Raw genomic sequence first — 21,530 nt, 5'->3', positions numbered from 1 at the left:
TGAGCATGTAAATCACTTGGCAGGGGGATATTCTAACTTAACTAAAGTCCAAGTTTGCGTCTTGAAAATGTAACTATTAAAACCCAGTAAGAGTCCGAATGGATACAAAAAGTTAATGAAACAGTACTTTCAACTAAGAGGTATGATAATATTAGTGTTATTGAACAAGTATCATTTTGCTATAGACCGTAAGATATTCAGGTCTTCCATATGCTAAAGAATGAAAATGATAAACTCTAACTTGATGTGACTGCAGTGTTGAGAAGTCCTGATAGGAATCCTCCATGGCGGAAAAAAATCATGGAAATTGAAAACGCTGAGGCTAAAAGTTACTATGACTACGGAGCCAGGACCAGTAGAAAATAATTCATTCTTAGGGTTTGATTGCTAAATAATTGGGTCACCAATTCTTAGGAGTAATCTGTAAATTGCAGGCGTGTTCTGCAACAAACCCAAAACATAACCAGCAGCGGCCATGAGTGAATTACACACACTCTTCCTGGACTTGGCCATCTGTAGAAGCAGAGAAAGTAGAATAGTCAAATACATGCACATACACATATATTAAAAGCCGAATAAATATTAAAGATTCTCAAGACCTCACCTACAAGATTGATAGCCAAATTTGCTTGAGCGTCAGCATCAGAGTTGAAGTTCTTGACAAGGGAAACAGAAAGTTAATATTTAAATGCAAGGCTCTTATCCTTCCACAGAAAATCTCAAAGTAAAGATGGGATTTATTATAATACGTAGTTCCCAAAAGGGAAAACCAATCAATTAGCAAACAAAATTCAGGATATGGTTGAGTTTACCATCAAGGAAATAATGCTCATCAAGTCATCAACAAATTGATGTTAGAAAAACATTCAACTAGAATTCAATGCAACAGTTCTGTACCATAAGAGATGCAATAAACAATCTTTCTTTCATTGAATTTTAGTGTTAAATGATTTTTGGGATGGCCCCTTGGGTTGAAAGGTTCATACAACTTATAAAAATCTTTTAGGAGGAAATCACACCTTTAAGAGGTTACAGAAGGCATTACCTTAATGCATTTTTTTGTTTTTTTTTATGCTTCATTTCACATTTTGATCGGTTTTATAGTGAACATTTATTTTCTCTCTTTAAGATAATTTACAACTACAAGCGTGCATTTGGCTTGGCTTATTTTGAAAATATATTAACTTATTATTGCCTGCTTGCTAAGAAAGCTTTTGAAAAATAAACAATTATTTCTCCATATTTAAGTTATACCAAACATGCTATAAGGCATTTAAAAATTGCTTATATAAAGCCCAAAAATATTCCATACACATCAATAGCTCAGTCAACTATACCTACCCTTAGAACATGACTGATCTGGAATGAGGAAAATTTATCCTTGAGTTCTTTGGCCACATTATACAATGTAAACAAGTTTTCATTCTTGACCTTCCAGGAACCATCAATCTGCTTAATGCAGTAGCAGGAGAAAATTGAAGAGAAACAAACAATAAATAATAGAAATCAGTGAGACAGTGACGAAACACTTGCAAAACAAACAAGGTTAGAAGCTAAGGAGATTGTCGAAGAAATCAAATGCTTGTTCTGTACTTGGTTAATATTATCAAATGGAAATTACAGGTTGCTGTCATGCAGTTTACCCCAAATTCCTAGTTGTTAGAGTCACACTATTTGCAACTCTAATCACACAATTAGATACAATTCAGCCAGCCACCGATTCATATCATATGATGAACAGTAAATGGCTTTAAGTCATGCAATGCATGCATGGATTTGCGCAACTCTTTATCATCAATATGCATAACATGATCTAGCAATTCATTGATTATTTTATTATTTTGTTTTTCTTTCCTGAATTCTCATCAAGGAAATTAAATAGTAGGATAAGCTTAAATTGTTAAATGAAAAAAATAACTCAAGGAATGCTTCGGAACGCATCCCATTTGATTATTTCATAGCTCTGTTTTCATTATTCTGAAATGGGTTTCATACGCTTACTTGCTCACTGTGGTACATCATACTAGAATGAAATGTGTTCAAAGTGTACTCAAGTCACTGCAAATTTGCCAATTACATGCAGTTAGCTGTTGCCAAATGGACAGGAAAAACAAAACTTCAGATATGAAGTACAGGGTGGAAAGCTGTAACAGAACTACTCATATTTTCATTCCCTAAATTTAATATCAGGTACTGACTCAATACAGAGATGTACAATGACAGTTAGGGATGCAGATGGATAAGAAATAGAAGAGGGGGGCATTAAAATTTCCTCAAGGTGGAAGGGGCATCAATATTTCCTCAAGGTCAAGATCATTTAGGATAATAGTAGCCTTCCTACGTGGCTTCTTCAGGGTGAATCCCAGTCCACTGGATGAGGACCTGCTGTTTTGGTCCATCAGCATCATCAACCCATTACCAATCAAGAATTGCAAGTGTTTCAAGGACTGGATCCTTGTCAACAATTTCAGCAGGTAGAGAAATTGACAGTGGTGGACCATAGTGGGGCTTGAGTAAACTCTCAAGGAAGACATTGTGAATTTCGGCATTTGGGGGAAGGTCTAGGTAACTGGGTCAATTTCCTCTAAAATTTGGTAGAGGACAAAATATGCCTAGCATAATTTGTGGCTAATAGTGGAAACGGCAGGATATTGCCAGCAAGGTCTGAGGTGCACATATAGTCATATACCCAATCTCCTATGTTCAGGTGCAAATCATGACAACATGTACCAGCCCATCTTTTCATCAACTGTTGAGTTTGTCAAAGTTCTTCTGTAGTTTCTCTAAAATTGGTTCAGATGAGTAGCTCACAGTCAATAGCGCATTTGAAATGGAACCAGCAATAGGGAATGGTGGGAGGAGGACGAGTGAACATTACCTGGATCAGGGTAAATCCAGTCGGAGAGTTGAGGAGGGTGTTGAAACACCACACTAGTTTTATTTTACGTATAGTTTTTATGTGAATATTTAAATCAAAGAGCCTTAAAAGAGCAATTAGATATAGAATACCAAGACATAAATACATAAGTGAAGGGGTGTAAATGTCATTTAACATTTAATAATGTTAGAATAAAATAACAGAGAAGAATATAAAATGGCCAACCTGCATGCAAACAAGTTTGGAATCACCTTGGATACAAATACCAGTAAATCCCTTTTTAAGAGCATATTTCATTCCCAATATCATTGCACGATATTCAGCAGCATTGTTTGTTGCTATACCAACACCTTCACGCACCCTACAAATCTTTAAAGTAAAAATTGTTAAAGAGATTAAAGTTGTATGCCAATGATGACTAAAACAGAAACATCAAATGTATACCAAGCTTCCATCATTAGCTCGCAGAATAGCCCCAGCACCAGCTTTTCCAGGATTTCCTTTTGACGCACCATCAAACTCAACAAAACAAGTCCGCTGCACAAGAAAAGATAACTATGATTCACCAAAAAAGGATAGGTGACTATTAGAGATCTAAAAACATCAAATGAGTAGATAAATCATAAAACATAATCAAAGATTACACAAATCAACAATAGCAATTAGAGAGCCATCCAATGACCACTCTATAAATTGAGTCTGCAATTAAAATGATAAGTAAGAAATAATGTAATTATCTCTGATTGTTACCCCATATTTTTTACTAAAATGCATGGAAGCCCCTTCAACTATAAATCAATTGCAAAAAACCCTGTGGTTCAAAACTCAGCAACTTGGCTCCGTCAGTTTACCAAAGTGTGCATATTGACTCCCTAACAAGGGCATTTTCTGTACACGAACAAGTGGTTAAGTTTAGACTACCCCTCATAGTTTGCAAGTTTGCAGAGTTCTGATCCACGTGGAGGTTTCTTGCAAGAGCATTGCTACATAATAAAAAAATTATACAATCACACAATGACATGGATGCCAGGATGTGTATCAGTGGACAAATTCCAACTAAAGAAATAAGATAATTATGGAATAAGGTGTAAAGAAGGCCACAAACTTTCATGTAGTTTTCACAGAGTGAGATAATAAGAGACAGAATTTCTCTTTCTACAATTGACCTATAATTGGAAGGGGTTATGTTCGTTCATTTAGCCAATACTTTAGTCAACATCCTCAAGGTGCAATGGCAAGACCAAGTAGCCATGACGGCAGCACCTCCACTTGACCACTCCCTCTGATGTACAGATACCAAAAAATTGGCAACATATCTGTATTGTACCTTAACGAATACTGATACACATATTACTATGGCTGCCTCCATATCAAAACTAAGATGTTTTATATTTTAACCTCTTGTATACAATTTTTGTTTTTGGGATACAGACAGATTTATAATCATAACTTGAATTATATCACTTTTATTTAAATTTGGCTAGGATAATAATACAATAATGATGACAGATCAGTAAGTATAAGCATCGGTTATATTGAGAAAAAAAATAAGACAAAGAAAATAAATTAATAAAATATAAGACAGACATAAATATTTATATATTGTTATACCCATATCCTATTTTATTTTAAAAATTGCTGTATTTACATATCATATTGTACCCATTACTTGTACCTGTATCCATGTAACATAGACCATTCCATAAAACTTGACTTTTCAGTTAAAGTGGAAAGCAATAAATAATGTGATTGGCCCTGGTTATCACCTGTTGGTTTACTGATTAATATACTAATGGTTAAATGACAACACCTGCATCAGTATCATTTCAACTTACAGTTGCATGTGAAGGTGCTTCAGCCACTTCAGCATATTCTAACTTGACTTGCTTTCTGAAGGGATCTTCAGAGATTACTTTCTGCTAAGCAAATAAAGAATCTCAAATATATTAAAACATTTAAAACAAAAACAAGTTTGGACAGTGCACTGAAGTAAAAACAACTGGTTTCACAGATATTTCACTTAGATCCACAACATTTTGTCATGTTACAATTGACTTAGACTCTAGGATGAAGGTTTTATAGCTGAAAATCAAGTTTAGTATCCAATGCAGCAGTTAATCCAGTAAGGCAGTACCCATAATCCTTTAATTCCTTTTATTACTCATTACCAAACATTCACCTAAGCCTTTTAATAAAGTAATTTTTTTACTGACATACACAGCACTGTCAATTGCACATCATCATCATCTTATATAATTTAAGTGTGTATACAATGCTTCACAACAATTATAAGGTTCCATGATATGCAATCCCTTGCAGTCAATTATAACATAAAGTTATGATTAATAAAGGCAGTTGAAAGAAAACAAAGTTTGGGAGGGTGTCATAACTCATTAGAATATTCTATCTCAGCTACCTAAAACAACAAGGATATTACATACTTCTCCCAAATGGAAGTTATAGAATTGAGAAGATGCATGTGATACTGATTATTGTAACAAAAGTGATAATAAATTCATAATTTATAAAATAACTGCCAAATGTAACATTTTAGTAACAGATATATAACCCCTGGATCTTTGCATTCCAGATAAGCATGTTGTAGTTCCAAATTGTGCTGAACTCACCTCATCTTGTGCAAGCACTCCCAAAGATCTCTGTTTAGATACGTCCTTATTTGATGTGCCCTCTTTGGTAGAAGGTTCCTGAGACATACATTAAAGATTTTCTGATTTGCTTGATTAATAAACCTCAAACTTTAAAGGACATTTAGAGGGTATGGACTTTGAGATCATAAACTCGCAATTAAGGATATGGACTTTGAGATCAGGGATATATATCTAATGGTAACCTTTTCCCATCCTATTGTTTTAGCAGAAGATGCATTTGTCGAAAAGCATCAAAAATTAAATGCATTGCAACATCTATTTACCTGGAAAGGGCAAGGAACAAGCATGCCAAACAAATCCTCTTTCAAATCAGTAGCTCTAATTGTGTATAAAGCATTCTTCAGTCCATGTGAGACAAGATATTCCTCGGTGTCCTTTGACAACGAGTATCCCTTGTACACACTAACAGGAGGATTGCATACCTACCAGGTGACAAGAAAGGAAGCATACATTTAGCCTATTACAACAGAAAAAACCAATAACTCATCCTCAAGAGCACAAAACAGAATGTAGCCACTGCATCCAATCAAGCAGTTACGATAATTATCATGCATGGGAATGAAGTGAGACTGTTGTAGCCTAAAAACATATTAACAAAAAAAGGCAATTTGAATTTTGATGCTAGCAAAGAAAAATCAAGCTCACAAAGATCAGAAACATAATGGCAAATTACACTGACACCTCTTGTAATGCGAGTTTTGAAATCCCTGACTTCAGTAACTCCCTTTAATTGTTTGAAATACATTATACTGCGTATCCTGTTACCCAAGAAACACATTACACTCTGTGTAAGAGGTTTATTATTTGCATTAAAAAGGCAGGAGTATGGTGTGAAATTTCAAGAAATCACGGGTATCAATGAAATTTACCCAACAAACAAAATAGCTGTTAATCAAACCACTATGCAGTTTCAACTTTCAATCAAACATTTTCCTCACTTTTTAACTTTGCTACCTAATAAAATTTCTAAACAGTCAAAAATACTTAATCATGCGAAATTTCCTTGGGCCAGCGGCAGCCACGTACCATGATTAGTCTCTAATCCAGTAGGTTTAGGAAACACCCGTAGTCTCTGACTCAACACAAAAAATAAATACTTAATCATGCCAATCACTCCAACATCTTATAAACAAGATTAAAAAATAAAAAGAAATTGAATTTAACTAAAGTGTCCTAATAGTATCATCCAATCACATTTAATCAGGTAGGATAAGATTGATGACTTTTCAATAATCATTTAAACGTCATAGTGTTATAAAAATTGAACTCAACATAATTATATGATGAGGTTGGGAAGAGAAATTACGGAAGATCCAACTTGAGCCTGAGAATCAGCGAGACTGTTATAGATTCCAACAACGTCCCCTTTCCGAACGACGTAGAAAGCGTCTTTCTCCTGCTCCATCACCACCGCCGGCACTTCAGGCTCCGCCTTGCTCTTGCGCCCTTTCTTGGCGGAGTAGCAGCGAGCGGCGGTCAACGCGAATTCTGAACGGAAAGACCTAATTCCGCGGTACTCTGGTTTCGCCGGGAACGAGCAGCACCGGTGGCGCAGGGAGCGGTTCGCGATGAGGCGAACGGTGCTTCCGACTATGGCGGCGGTGTACGATGAGAGCTGCGACAAGCGGTTCATGACAGAGAAGAAGGCTCGAGTTTGGAAGGAATTAGGTGCTGTTTGGTTGCAGGGAAAGCGGAGGAAACTGCATTGTGGAATGGAATCGATTAATTGACTAGGGGAAGTGAAGTGAAATGGGTTGGTAAGTTGGGAATTGTGAGTGGAAAGACGAAGGACGACGAGAACGGTTTGGCGTTTTGCTATCCAGTGTTAAACCGGTCGGGTTTTGAATTGATGAATAGTTGGTCCAAGGAACTATTGGGCAATGAATCATGATCATTTTGAGGGTCAGGTTAAAACCATTTTTAGTTTTATTTTTAGGTTAAAATGATACGCGAACTCTGGTATTTTTTATCAAATTTTTAATTAGGTGTTAAAAAAAATTCTTCTTTTAATTAGATCCCTAAAATTTTTATTTTTTTAATTGGATCCTTCCATTTATTTATTTTTTATGATAAATTAACCGTAAAAACCTGATTAGAGGTACAAACACTATGTTTTTTGAGTGAGTTGTAAGTACAATTATGAGAGATTTTTGTTAAGTTTAAAGCTTTTTTTAAAATCAAATAATAGTGAAAGACCAGTGAAAAAATACTTGAGTTAAATTAACCGATAAAAGTTGAAACTTTACATAAAGAAATGTATTCGATTAGAATTTTAAAATATTATTTTGGTATAAAAAAATCTCATAAATTCTAAAAAAATTTGTAAAAATGTTATAACTTATGAGATTTTTTTAAGAAACTTTTATAACTAAGATTTTTTAATAGATTTATATAATAAGATTTTAAAATATTTAAAACAATTTATAAAGCAATAAAAAATACTTTATACATTTATAAGATTTAAAATAATTCTATATTTAAAAAAATCAAAATCACAAGATTCAATGAAAAAATAAAAAAAAGTAATAAGGTGTGGATTTAAAAAACAATACATTGGTTGCCGCCACAATCAATGTAGAAATTAAGTGCATTTTTTATGATTGAGCCGATGGCAACTAAAATAGTGCATGGTTCATTCCAATATCCATTTTCTAAAAATTGCCAATCACTTGTTTCGTTGATTGACCTTAACCTGAAAATATTTTGCTAGAAACTTAAAATTTGTATTATGACAAAATATCATAAATAGGTGATCAATGACTTAATCAAGGTGTTAGCGGGTAGGAGAAGGACCAGTTGTGCACCATACCACTCACCACTAATAACAACTTGAGACCAAGATGAAAGATAATCCCGCCACAATACTTTGCTGATTTCATTTAACGGAGAGTAGTTAGGTATAGTTGAGCTGCCAACCATTTAGTGGCTAGGTACAATATGTTGCCGTCATGCATGTTCCCTTGTCGAGAAGCACAACACGAATGCATTCCATTTTTGCTATCAATGTTTTTGCTTTTATCTTCTGCTATCATGCTTAATGATATCGTGCAGCAACACCAAGAATGCTTATATATAGTTGCCTTTTGTAATGAATGGGATATGAATAATACAAAACTCATTTCCCTTCTTTTGTTGTTGTAGGAGGAACCTAGTCCTTAAATCCTAGGGCTAAAATTCATAACACATTTGGTGCTTTCATTGAGAGTGCCTTCGTTGAGAGCACCATGGCTGAATCCACTCGGTCGAAGTCAAACATGGATCGTATTGAAGAAGCCATTGCTAAGCTGGCAGCAAGTCACACAACAACTTAGCATCACGTCATGACCAGACTTGACGAGCTTCTCCAATGCATAACCATTGTGGAGCACAATCAGAACTCACCTGCATCGTCGTCTTCAACAAACCCTGCCCCATCACCATCACCTACACCACACCTTCACCATATAAAGCTTAAGGTTCCACGGTTTAATGGGACAGACCCATCCGGTTGGGTCTTCAAAATAACACAATTCTTTGAATATCATGCCACTTCAGACCAGGACGGGTTGACTATTGCCTCCTTCTACATGGAAATACCTGCTTTGGCATAGTTTCAATGGATGTCGAAGAGTGGACAAATTTCATTGTGGCCCTGTTTTCTGCATGCACTGGATGCTCGATTTCCCCCTTCTTAGAGGACCCTATTGGGACCTTGTTCAAATTGATGCAATGAGGTACGGTACACAATTACGTATCTCAATTTGAAGCACTAGCTTATCGAATCATTGGGCTCCGTACTCCATTCTTGCTTAGTTGCTTTGTGTCCGAGTTGAGCCCGAAAATCCAACGGGAAGTTCAAGCTCTACAACCACTCACCTTGGTGTAGGCAATGCCCTTATCTAGACTTCAGGAAGAAAAACTCAATGAGCACTGCCAGATGTTTCGTAGCAAACCTTCCATTCATTCTTCAGCTCCACCAAATTATCACCCTATCAGGAACCCAACCCAAGTGCCATCACTACCTTCACCACCAAAACCACCACCTGTACCTCGTAAACGTTTAACCCTGAAAGAGATGGCCAGGGGCCTTTGCTTTAATTGTGACAAGAAATTTAGTTGAGGCCACAAATACCTGTCTAATTTTTTTGTTTTCATCACTGATGACGAGGAAACCTGTCATGCTGACCTAATCGTCACGAAAATGGCGTCGAACTTGTCGGACTCCCTAGAACCTTCGCAGGCTTAGATCAGTTTACATGCTCTCTCCGATCATCTCGCGCCCGGGACCTTGCATCTCATGGGCTACATCTCAGATCAAAAGGTGGTCATTCTGATTGACGGTGGGAGTACCCACAACTTTGTCTATGAACAGTTGGTCTTTTCCTTGGGTCTCCTCGCTCAACCCACATACCTTTTACATGTCATGGAAGGCAATGGCAGTGAAATAGAATACATGCAGGTATACGGAAGGGCCATAGTGCAGGTACATGGCCATGCATTCTAGGTAGACCTTCATGTACTCCCAATATTTAATAAGTTTTCAAATCTAATTTCTATATTATTTGAGTTAATTGCGTTCTTAATCTTCATGTTGCTCCCCTATTATTATTTTTACAGTAACAATAGCAAAGTTTGAATTTAGACCTCATGCAAATTATTATAATTTTCTAACTACTACTAGGTCAACCCAAGTAGGGTTAAAGCCATTCTATGCCAAAAAGGTTTTTAGATCTAGTTTAGTTAATTGCATTTGTAATCTCTATAGCATAGTGTTTGAGTGATTTTGATCTCCCAATATTTAATAAGTTTTCAAATCTAATTTCTATATTATTTGAGTTAATTGCGTTCTTAATCCTTATGGTATAGTGTTTGAGTGATTTTGATCTTCTAATATATTTTTTACTGGATGATCTCCTAATATTTAATTACTTGATTTTCTCATATTTTTAAATTATACAATTTAATCTCCATATTTTTTAATAAAACAATCTTCGTATATTTTAAATTGTACGATTTTAATTTATTTTTTAAGGCGTTCGCTATTTAATAGGGATTCCGATGTCGGTGTGCTGACATGAGTTTATTAACTACCATGCCTGAATCTAAAGACTACATGAGTTGGAACAAGTAATAAACAATTACATCACCCTAATGGATTTAGTATATGCCAAATGTTAATTAATTTTTTTAAAGATATTGATCAAGAAATTAAAAGAGAAAATAATTTTGTTGGAATGCATAAAATGTGTTGTTGATGATTTTTTTTTAATGTTCTTTTATAATAATAAATATTTTTTACTTTTAATTCTTTAATCAATAATTTAAGGCACTCATCATTGAATCCTTAGTATAAATATGACAAAACGAATACTTAATATTTTATAGAATTAAAATTTTCAGATGTATATATTTTTTTGTTTTTTAATTTATATTTGATGTGTATTTACAGAGCCACATATAATACACATCATACTAGTTAATATACCTTATTAAATATATTTTTATTAATTTAAAAAATAAATAGTAAAATGTTTTAATGTTTCTAATATAATGAATACTTTTCATTTTCTCTAAATAAAATACTTTTTTTTAACTGGTGGTGTGTTAAGAACATTTTTTTTACAATATGACATTGAAGCAAATTATGGTTAAAATTTGTCAGTTAAATTACACGTGAAGTAATTCTTTTAAGAATTTTAGAGGGTCAATGTCCACAAAGTCACAAATGATCCTCTTGCATTGATAAGAGAAATAATTGCAAACATTATTTTTGTTATATACTTATTTATTTGAAAACAAAAAAGAAAGATTAAGTATCTGTTGAAAAGCATATTTATCGTATTTTTATTACTTTAGTAGAGAACGTATAAGACCAATACAAGGAAAATAATATGATTGTTTCAATAAACCTTATAAATTTAATACTCTGTCCTTTTGTGATTATTTGTTTCCCTATGATAATATAACACGCACATGTTAATTTATAACCGTAGATAAATACCATATAATTATTTTTTGTCTCCACTTTTATTTATCTATTTTACTTTTAAATGTATGTTTAAAACAAAAATAATAATAATCATGAACAAATAGGAAATAAAAAAAATAAATTTTTTTGATGTGGTTTCATTTTCATCTAACCAATCTTGTCCGTTCTCTCATTAATATAAGTAATCTAATTGTAAAAGTATAGCATTTCAAATGTAAAAAATTACACACTCTCTTCTTTATACACATTATCCATAAATATAATTGCATTGCTCCTTAAAACTCCCATTCAATTATTGTTCTAGTTTTCTTCTCTTCCAAGTCATATTTGTGTTCTTTTTTATTTCTATTATTTTAATATTATTGTATTCTCCATTTTTTTATTTTTGAGTTATGGTTATTTTATTTTATTTTCATATTTTCAATAACTATTTTTTTTTCTTCAGTATTATCCGTTTGATCAAAGGTGCTTCTCTCAATGATAAGAATTTTGATACGTAGCATATTTTTTTTTCCATAATTCTCCTTTTTTAATCTTTCTCATCATTTTATGTATTTATTTCTAGTTTTTTTTATTCCAACGTTTTAATTAATTTAATAGGTCTTTCATAAGATATATTGTTAGAAAATATCATTGTTAGTGAGGAAACAATTTATGGAAAAAGGAAGAAAGAGAATATTTTTTCAAAATTAAGATTATTGTAATTTTCTTATGACCAATCAATTATTTTTAGTTTTAATTTACATCTGAGATTTCATTCATCGAACAAAATTTATAAATTACTACTTTCTAATAATCTTCATCCCTTGATTTCATATTTTTGCACTTAATTAATTTTCTGATCATATACATGAAGGATCCAATTGTTTATTATAATATGAAAGAGTTTTAGCAATTTAAATAACATCAAAATCATGCGGTTTCGTGGTGTAGTTGGTTATCACGTCAGTCTAACACACTGAAGGTCTCCGGTTCGAGTCCGGGCGAAGCCATGTTTGAAATTTTCATCTTGTGTTTTCCTTTTCGGTCACAAAATTCACTCATTTTTTCATATTTTGTTCTTTTGAACGACAATCATGTACGGCCACGTCGTTGGATTCTCTTTCTTTCCTATGTAACTCTGCAAACTACTAAATTTTCAAGTATTGGGTTGTCTCGAGGAGATTATTTATAGCATTTGTAATGTGGACTGGATCATCTTCTTCAATTCATGTGCATCATGGGCTCGTCATATGTAGTAACATGAGTGTTCTCAGATGCATCCAGCATTTTATTAAAATACTAAAACTGTTCCTACACTTTTTTCACATTTGTGATGGGTGTGTGTAAGGATGATCCGTAAATTGTACGATTCAAGTTGATCCGTAAAATTTCTACAGATCAAGTTGATCCGTAAAACGCTTATGGATCAAGTTGATCCGTATGACTTTTACGAATCAACTTAAATGGCTTACGAATCAAAAATATTTTTGTCATTTCACCTTAAGTGCTGGGTGTACCTAGCAACACCCTAGTAACATTCTTTAATTGTATTTTATTTTTTTGATTAAGAATTTTCTACTGCTGCACGTTGGGCCTGGAAAACAATAAAAACGAACCATCACTCTTCTAAATTTTGTTCCTTGTCTTATAAAATCATTCTATTAGAAATGTTTAGAGGGTCCGACGGATTGACCTATTTTGAAAGATGAACACATAATATTTCATTTTACCAATACAATGGAGTATTTTTCTCTAACAATAACGCTTGTGATATGCTTCAACCCAAGTTATTTTAAAACTCTTCCTCTAAATACCATTTATCCTTTGTGCTTGTTGGTTGTTTTAGTTTGCATTGTCTATTATTTAACACTCCTAAAATTACACTACTAAATCTATAAATTTTTTTCACTGTTTCTGCCAAGTATTGTTACTGTATTATTGTTGTTTTATTCTCTTTGTTGTTCTGGTTTTTCTATTTTTTTAATTTACTAATAGTGTCTTCATTATGCAACACTCTCATTCTCACAAAATCCCTCCAACATTTGTTCATCGTCACCACCCATTGTCTCTATTGTGTCCTCTCACCCCCTCTTCAGCCAAAAAAGTGCTAGTCAAGTGGCCTAAATAATTAATGAGGGAATTAACTGAATTGTTTTAAAATCATCTTGTACTAAACCTTTAATTATAAAGGAATTAATTATGTTTAATTATAAAGAAAGAGAGATTTTTACATACACAAAAACACAACTAAATAAATCTATAAGAATAGATAAAGGAGATATAACTTCTGATAATTTTTTTCTTTTTATAATAAGTTTATGTCCATGTATAATTATTTTCATATATAAACCCATGTTTTTAGTTAAAGAATAAAAAGAAAAGAAAGAATGTACACTAAAAGTAAATTTAATATAATAAGTAACCAATATAAATTGTGTTTCAGGAATAACCGACTTATTTTCATTTGTTCGTGTAACTTCATTGTTAACGACTTTACTATTCTTTATGCCCACACTATGTACACTGTCACATGTCCCTCGCTTGCACTTCTCCACACCATGTAACATGCATGTATACAGATTGTTACTTTTACTAATGTCAATATGCTATAAAATAGGAGAAGGAAATGTTTTTTTTTTTCTCTATAGAAGAAGGAAATTGTAAAGAAGTGTTACCCACAAAATTCTTTAAGCTTATCCTCATCTGAACCATGGAAGCCAAAAAGAATGACGTGAATGATTCTGATGTTGTTTACGTTGATAAAATTTATTTTATATTTTACAGAAAAGCTTAAACATTAAAAATCAGTTAAGCAAACATCAAAATTCTTATATTATAAATTTAATGTTTGTGTGACACGGATTAAGTTATCTATTTTAACTATTTTATTCACTACTTTAACATGTTTTTTTGGCTAATCCTACCTGTGCAAGAAAAACATACTCTGATAGTAGAATCATTTGCACTTACTTGCCCTCAAGCAGCCACAAACAAATTACTAACATTAGCATTAGCAGGTCTCTTAACTTATTTTACACATTTTTGATACATGTGTATATATGTATTTGAGTTAGAATAAAAAATCCTTAATCGTTGGTGAACAAATTTAAGTAATCATTTTTATATTAGATAATGAATAATTATTCTTATCTCTAAAATTGAGCACCTATTCTTATATATTTTATTCTTTAATTTTACAAGTGTTACAATTATGATTGATTTGAATAGAGATCAGAGAAGCATTGAGTAGATGACTAATTCTAAAGAGATTGGAAAGAAAATTCTGAAGACTTTGGAAATAAAATTTTGAAGAGAAAACAAAGAAGTTGGGTAAGTGATTAATTCTGAAATGATTGGAAAGAAAATTCTAAAGACTTTTGAAAGAAAGTTCTAAAGAGAGAATAAAGAAGATACCCGTCAAGTACATTTTTTTTTTTTTTTTGCATTTGATAGTTTTGTTTTTATCTTATGCTCTTTTTCTTCATGGTATTTTATAGAACTTTTCTTTAACTACTTTTTTTTAATAAGCAAAGAGTTCAATACATATAAAGGAGCACAAGTAGTGCTATAGTATAGGATTCCATGTGGTTGGATGAAATCATATAATACAAGGTTAAAGTTCAATTCACTGGAACCTTAATATATACAAGGACAATGCATATAGAAAAATACAAAGAATGACTCATTACAATATATTTTAGTATGTCTTATTTTAATGCATGACTCATTACAAATTCAGATTCATTTTTAATCTTGGAAATTGAAGATGTAGATTATTTTGTTTTACATTTTTCTTTTGTTACCATCTTCTTCTTTCATCTTTTCCTTTTCCTTCATCCATACAAATTGTATTTCTAATATAAACCTTTTTAAATAGACACCACTCTCTATTTCATTAATTATTAAACTTAGGTGTTCTTTTATACTACTAAAATTTAGAAGTAAGACAATTCATATTAATCAACATGCATTTGGAAAATATATTAAACTAAAATTAATATACACTTCAATATATGATTAAAAATATAAAAATAATATAGCCCAATAGAAATGCAAACAAACAGATACCATAACACTTATGTTTTTGCTAGTTAGAAGAATAGGGATTGAAAGAGAGTGCAAAGAGAAGAATAATATTTATATTAGTTTGGTTAACTTAACTCAAACAGCACTTAAGTTTTTTCACTAAATTGACTAGTTACAATTAGCAAGCCAATTAATTGTCTCACGAATTGTGATAACTCTTTAAATGGGGTCTCCCCTTGAACTCTCATCCTAGTCCATATGGATCACACACCCTAGTAAATCTAAGAAAGAAGCAACTAACTAATTATGTCACCACCTATGACAACCCCTTAGATATAATCCTCAACGCCTCAAATCCTTGAATTACAATTGCTAACAATCATCTCTGTAGTGGGAATATCAACTCAATTAAGCACCAACACTCTCTCTTTGTCATGGATAACTTAAGCCTTTCGCCTATTTTCTCTTTCCAAAAAATGAGTCTTCAAGGTACTTTCTTCACTTGTGAACTTTCTCTAAGACTCATCTTCTCAGGCCAAAACTCTCCAAAACACACTAAAACATAGCAAATCACCATCTCATAATTAATTTAATTCTTTCACGCACTTAAATTAAATTTAATTATTTTTATAATTTAATTAAATCACTTGTAAAAAAAATAATAAAAACACCACGTTACGCATGAAGTGATGAAATTCGCTCTTCTAGCATACATCTGGTATATTCTCTTATGATTTTAATATCAACTGAACATTTCTACAAGTTGTAACTAAATATCAAAAGCCGATTTCAATTATATGTATATTATGTTCAAAATTCAATATGCTCATTACATGAATTTAATATACTCTCTTTTACTTTTAATATCAACTAAATAGTTTAACTTAATTATTTATCTCTTTCCGATTTTCAGTTTCAATATCTTCATTTTTAACTTGAATTTGAATAATTTTTAAAAGAAATTATCAATAATTAAAATAATGTATCACAATATATATAAATTATTTTTTATAAATCTAAAATATAATATATATGTTAAAAAATATTTATTCATTATAGATTTTAATTATTATATAATTTATATATTTAATATTTTTATTATAAATTTTAATTGTATAAAGTAAATATTTATTGTGCGCATATGCATATGCTAAAATACTAATTCTTTTAAAAACTCTAGCTAGAGGGTCCATGTCCACAACAATCCTCTTTCATTGATAAGAGAAATAATTTTAAACATTAAATTCATTATAGTTTTTATTATACTTATTTACTTGAAGAAAAGAAACATTAAGTATGTATTGAAAAGTATATTTGTATTTTATAACCTTAATGGAAAATGTAAAAGACCAATACGAGGAACATAATATGGAAAAGATGTTAGTGTTTCATTAAACCATATAAAGAAATAATATTCGGTCCTTTTGGGATAATTTTAAGTTTTCTCTCTGAAAATATATCACCCACATGTTAATAGATAATACCCTTTATCCACTCCATGATTTTGCGCTTAAATTAATTGACGAATTATTTGTATAAAGGACTCAAGCGTTTATTATATTTAATAAATAAAAAGCAATAATAATACCAAGAAGAGGTGTCGTGGTGTAGTTGGTTATCACGTCAGTCTAACACACTGAAGGTCTCCGGTTCGAGTCCGGGCGACGCCATGATTTAAGTTCTTGATTTTATTTTTCTTTTTTGGTCTCTATTCACTTACTTTTTGTTCTTTTGAACGACAATAACACATGTTGTTGGATTCTCTTGTATTTCTTTCACATGCAACTGCAAACAACTAATCAAATTTCAAAGTACTGGATTGTTCCAATGAGCCCATTATATAGCATTCCCAATGTGGACTTGGATCACCATGTTCCACTCCCCATTCATGATTGTTGCTTTCTACACCTCCCAGTTGTTTCGTGCACTCTCTTTTTTGCTTTTAGTATGATTAATCCGAAATATAAATTTACGATCCAGAATGCACTCATATTTTGCCATCTGGAATGAACAATAAGAAAGATAGGAAAAACATTATGGAAAGAATGTAGGAAGCATTTTGGAGGTGCGAAAAGTAGCCCCATTCATGTGCATCATGGGCTTATCATGTAAATAGTACTTCACCAGCCTAGCCCCAAACTAGAACTAGTAGTAGTACCCTGAACCTTTTTGCACCTGGAACAACTACAAAACCACCAACAATTGTTTCACTGATGCCAGCACAATCATTCCACACTCCAAGTAATCAACCCAGAAATGATGTGCACATTGATTTCAACAAATGTCTCAGTGCTTGCAATAGCCACCATCTATAGGCCTAGCTTCCCATAAACTTGGCCCTTGCACATGCCCATTCTCCAATATAATTGATTGGTTTCAGCATAAGATTTCAAAATCATAGTTTTGGCAAAATACTAGGTTAGACAAAATTGTTTCCCCCCACATCATGATTTTGGGCTATTCAATTTGGAAACCAAAATTGAGTTACAAGGTTGATTTGTCTATAAAACATAATGAAATAACTAAAAGATTGTGGATTTGATTCGTTTTAAAAAAAAAATTTAACAATTAACAACTACTATTTATCGATAAAAAAAAATTTAAAAACCAAACACATGCATAACATCTAAAAACTTTATATAGTCTTCCACTCATGTCTCACTCTCTTTCCAATTTCCATGTGTGCATTAATTGGCACATGCCTACATTTTACCAATAGCTTAACCCCTCCATAACTTTTTTCATCACTAAGTTGTGTCATGCTCCTCTGTCGGCTGGTGTAACATACAATTGCACACTCAATTTTCGCTCCCTACCGAAGGTCCATGTCTTCCTTGTATTTTTCCTTGATTTGATATATCAAACGCTACACTTGTCCTAAGAATTTACTCTTTAGAGACTTTTTTCTTTTTTAAAATGGATTTATATTATTTGAAGCTGTCCTCTCAGGAAGCCTAAACACAATAAATGAAAATTAAGTGTTGGGGGGTACTTAACCATTTCAAACTTGCTAGTAAACAAAAAAAAGACATAACATGGCACCATATACGCAAACCATGCTGGTTTGTGGGGGCATTGCTATTCATGTATAGAGAGGATATATATTTAAGTTAGGTAGAGTCTTCCATCAAAGTATATATACTATTTGATTTTTTTTTGGCCAGTTGAATTTGATTGTTACTAAACATAAGTCAAAGGGAGAAGTTAAGAACTCCATCAATTTAATGAGCCCACTTCGGTTCTGTTTGGTAACATTAATAGTAGACAATTCCACTTTTTTTTTTTCAAGAGCCTAACGTTACTTAAATTTCAGGTTTGAATTTCTTATCTACGCTTCCCTTATCCATCCAGGTTGGTTACATTATATATTTAACGTTTTCAAGGGTACAAGAAAACATAGCTATTTAATTACTTGGGGGTATACATTATTATAAACTGCTCAATTTAATTTAATTGCCTTAATGAGAAATTAAGGGAAAGTGTACTCACCATGGACAGACCAATTTGTCCGTTGCAGCCCACACATTGTGGATCTTTACAAGTTTTTTTTGTCATGTATCTTTCCTTTTCCTTTCTTTTTTATACATTGAAATTTCGAGAGCGTGGGGTCAGTTCATTGATTTATGTACATTAAGTCATTAACTATGTGTCCAAAAGATTGACGGGGACATTGACAAGATCAAAACTAAAACATATCGTGCATATGTATCATAGTTATTGTCATTGGCTCGTTTTTTTTTCTTAATATAAACACGTACGAATTACATTGGCTAATAGGCGTGGATTTCTTCTTTCTAACTTTCCTTTTCATCTAAATAACGTTGGATTAACACTCTAAAGGTTCGTGCACATACTTGACCATAAATTATGCTTCTCAAAAATGAAATTCATGCACTATTTTTTCATATTAATTGTTTCTTACACCTCTTCTTTTATGATAGAAAAAGACATTAAAGAAACTCATTTTTTTTTCTCTTCTCCTTTTTACCATAAAAGGTGCATAGGGTATATTGTAATATAATAGAATCGAAGGGCTTATTGAACGTGCTTAAATACTTCAAGTTTTTTTAAAAATTATTTTATCAATTTTTTGCAAATTTTTTTAAATATATTATTATTTCCTGAAATTTTTTCTTTCTCTAACACGAGTATTAATTGTTGATCTTGATTGTATATTAACATCTATACGAGAATGTAAGATCCATGTGTCGTAAGCTATTATTTGGATTTTGTTATGAATTAGGTCTAAAATCCAATCCAAATTTAAGATATTCTCCTTTGAAGTGTTGATGATGGACAACTACCCTTTAGATTAATGTTATCTTACATCTAAGACAATTCATCTATCAATCTGACCTAGTTAGTCACAGAGAATTTGGACCACTGGCTAAGAAAACATATTTGATTCTGTTATCATATATAATTTAATTATTTTTAAAGATAATTTTTTTAATATATACAAATGCCATATGTTAAATAGATAAATACTGTTGCTTTATTAAGGGGATCTAACTAGTTCAATTAGTTGAATAAAATATATGAGTTATTCTAAATCTTCTAATATTATTTTTTATTTTCATGGATAAAAAAATGTTATTACTTTACTTTTAGTAAGTTATGCATCTATTTAACATGAAAAAGAAAAAAAAAACTTTTAGGTGGAGCCTATGACTCTGGCCACTACGAAATTGGGAGAAAGGAGTTACATGTATATATAACAACGTCAAAGTTACAGGATTTTTGTTATAATTCAACCATTCAGACGGCCGAATAAACATCAATCATGTAGGAGTTAATTATGATGAGGGTTTGACATTCAAAAGCCTATAGTATATTTCTTTAAAAGTATATATACTTAGCCCTGAGTTTATGTTTTAAAAAGAATTCACCTCCATATACTTATTCAAATTCATTGTTTCATAGGGTTTGAGAATAAGGTATCTAAAGAAGTGTGTCTCAATCTAAAGACCACCGACCCAAGTTTAAAAGCAGATAAACGGGTCCTATTTATTGATTTTTTATGAGAGTCTCTAACTTAGATAGGAACTAATACCAGATTCAGATTGCCCTTAAATCAAACTCAGTTGCACTTTTCTCAGCGTCTAATTAGTGTCAGTCACAAGCTTCTACTTCTATTCATCTAGCATGCAAAGGGATGAGAAAGAAAATATAATATTAATAAATAAAGGAACAAGTAGTGCCTAGGCTCTCTGCATATCCGTGAAAGCAGATAATACAAGGCTTAAATAGATTAAAAAAAAAAGTTGAAAAGAAAACAGTGTTGAAAATGATGTACCCACTTTGCATTTTTTAAGTAATCAATTGTGCCATGGGAGGGCTCAGATTGAAGCTGCTGAAATTTGTCCAATATATATATATATATATATATATATATATATATATATATATATATATATGTGGTACAAATTTACTGAGCATCCATGTGCTTGTTAGAAGTTGGGACATATCCTCATATGTATCTCATCACCAGGAGTGAGCTGCGGTATTTAGTCAAATTGTACTTTTAAATGTTTTTCAACATCTCATGAATATTGACATTGGTTTTTCTATAAAAAAAAAAAAGAAGACTTCGGCTCACAAAAACGAAAACCATGATGTCATCTTGATGCGAGTTTTTTTTTTTTTACTAGTATATTAAGTATCCTAATTCAATTTTATTTTGATTTGATGGAAGCATAAGACGTAAATTTTCTAACTTTATTAATGAAACAAATTCCTTATGACAAGTGATTTAAATATTAATTTTATTATTATTTTATTGATGGAGGAGGATTCTAGATTTTTATCTGTATCCATAATTCAATTTTTGATATCTATTTTTCCTTTATGGTATTTGTTCAATTCTTCCTTTCTTAATTCTTAAAAGTGGTTTTCCCCCTTTCCCTGTCATTCATTTTCTTTCTTTTTTAATGATTTAGAAATCCTATTATGTGTCTTGACCTTTAAGAATTAAGAAAAAGCGAAATATTTTTTTTTATATTTTTTT

At 31.9% G+C, this 21,530-nt stretch overlaps 1 protein-coding gene and 2 non-coding genes across 4 annotated transcripts; 2 read left to right on the top strand and 1 right to left on the bottom strand.

The window, feature by feature from the left end:
• Positions 1–7,430, bottom strand: LOC114423201. 2 transcript variants are annotated; one of them, XM_028389860.1, is made up of 9 exons: positions 6,854–7,430; positions 5,811–5,969; positions 5,506–5,583; positions 4,714–4,797; positions 3,323–3,415; positions 3,104–3,247; positions 1,342–1,449; positions 605–656; positions 1–513 (listed from the first exon to the last, which is right to left on the bottom strand). In XM_028389860.1, the coding sequence occupies exons 1-9, from the start codon at positions 7,178–7,180 to the stop codon at positions 485–487; spliced, it is 1,074 nt and encodes a 357-aa protein (XP_028245661.1). In that variant the 5' UTR covers positions 7,181–7,430; the 3' UTR covers positions 1–484. The 2 variants fall into 2 exon arrangements, with proteins under 2 accessions (XP_028245661.1, XP_028245662.1); XM_028389861.1 differs by having other exon boundaries at positions 4,714–4,794; positions 6,854–7,429.
• A 5,003-nt stretch (positions 7,431–12,433) lies between these two features.
• On the top strand, positions 12,434–12,507 carry TRNAV-AAC. The gene has a single exon. It is a non-coding gene; the product is annotated as a tRNA-Val (tRNA).
• Positions 12,508–17,119: 4,612 nt separating this feature from the next.
• TRNAV-AAC lies at positions 17,120–17,193 on the top strand. Its single transcript has one exon. It is a non-coding gene; the product is annotated as a tRNA-Val (tRNA).
• Positions 17,194–21,530: the final 4,337 nt, after the last annotated feature.

The sequence above is a fragment of the Glycine soja genome, chromosome 8, assembly GCF_004193775.1.
Source record: "Glycine soja cultivar W05 chromosome 8, ASM419377v2, whole genome shotgun sequence".
NCBI classification, from domain to species: domain Eukaryota; kingdom Viridiplantae; phylum Streptophyta; class Magnoliopsida; order Fabales; family Fabaceae; genus Glycine; species Glycine soja.
Note: the sequence above shows the minus strand (reverse complement) of the source record. Positions and strands in the feature narration are given on the sequence as shown.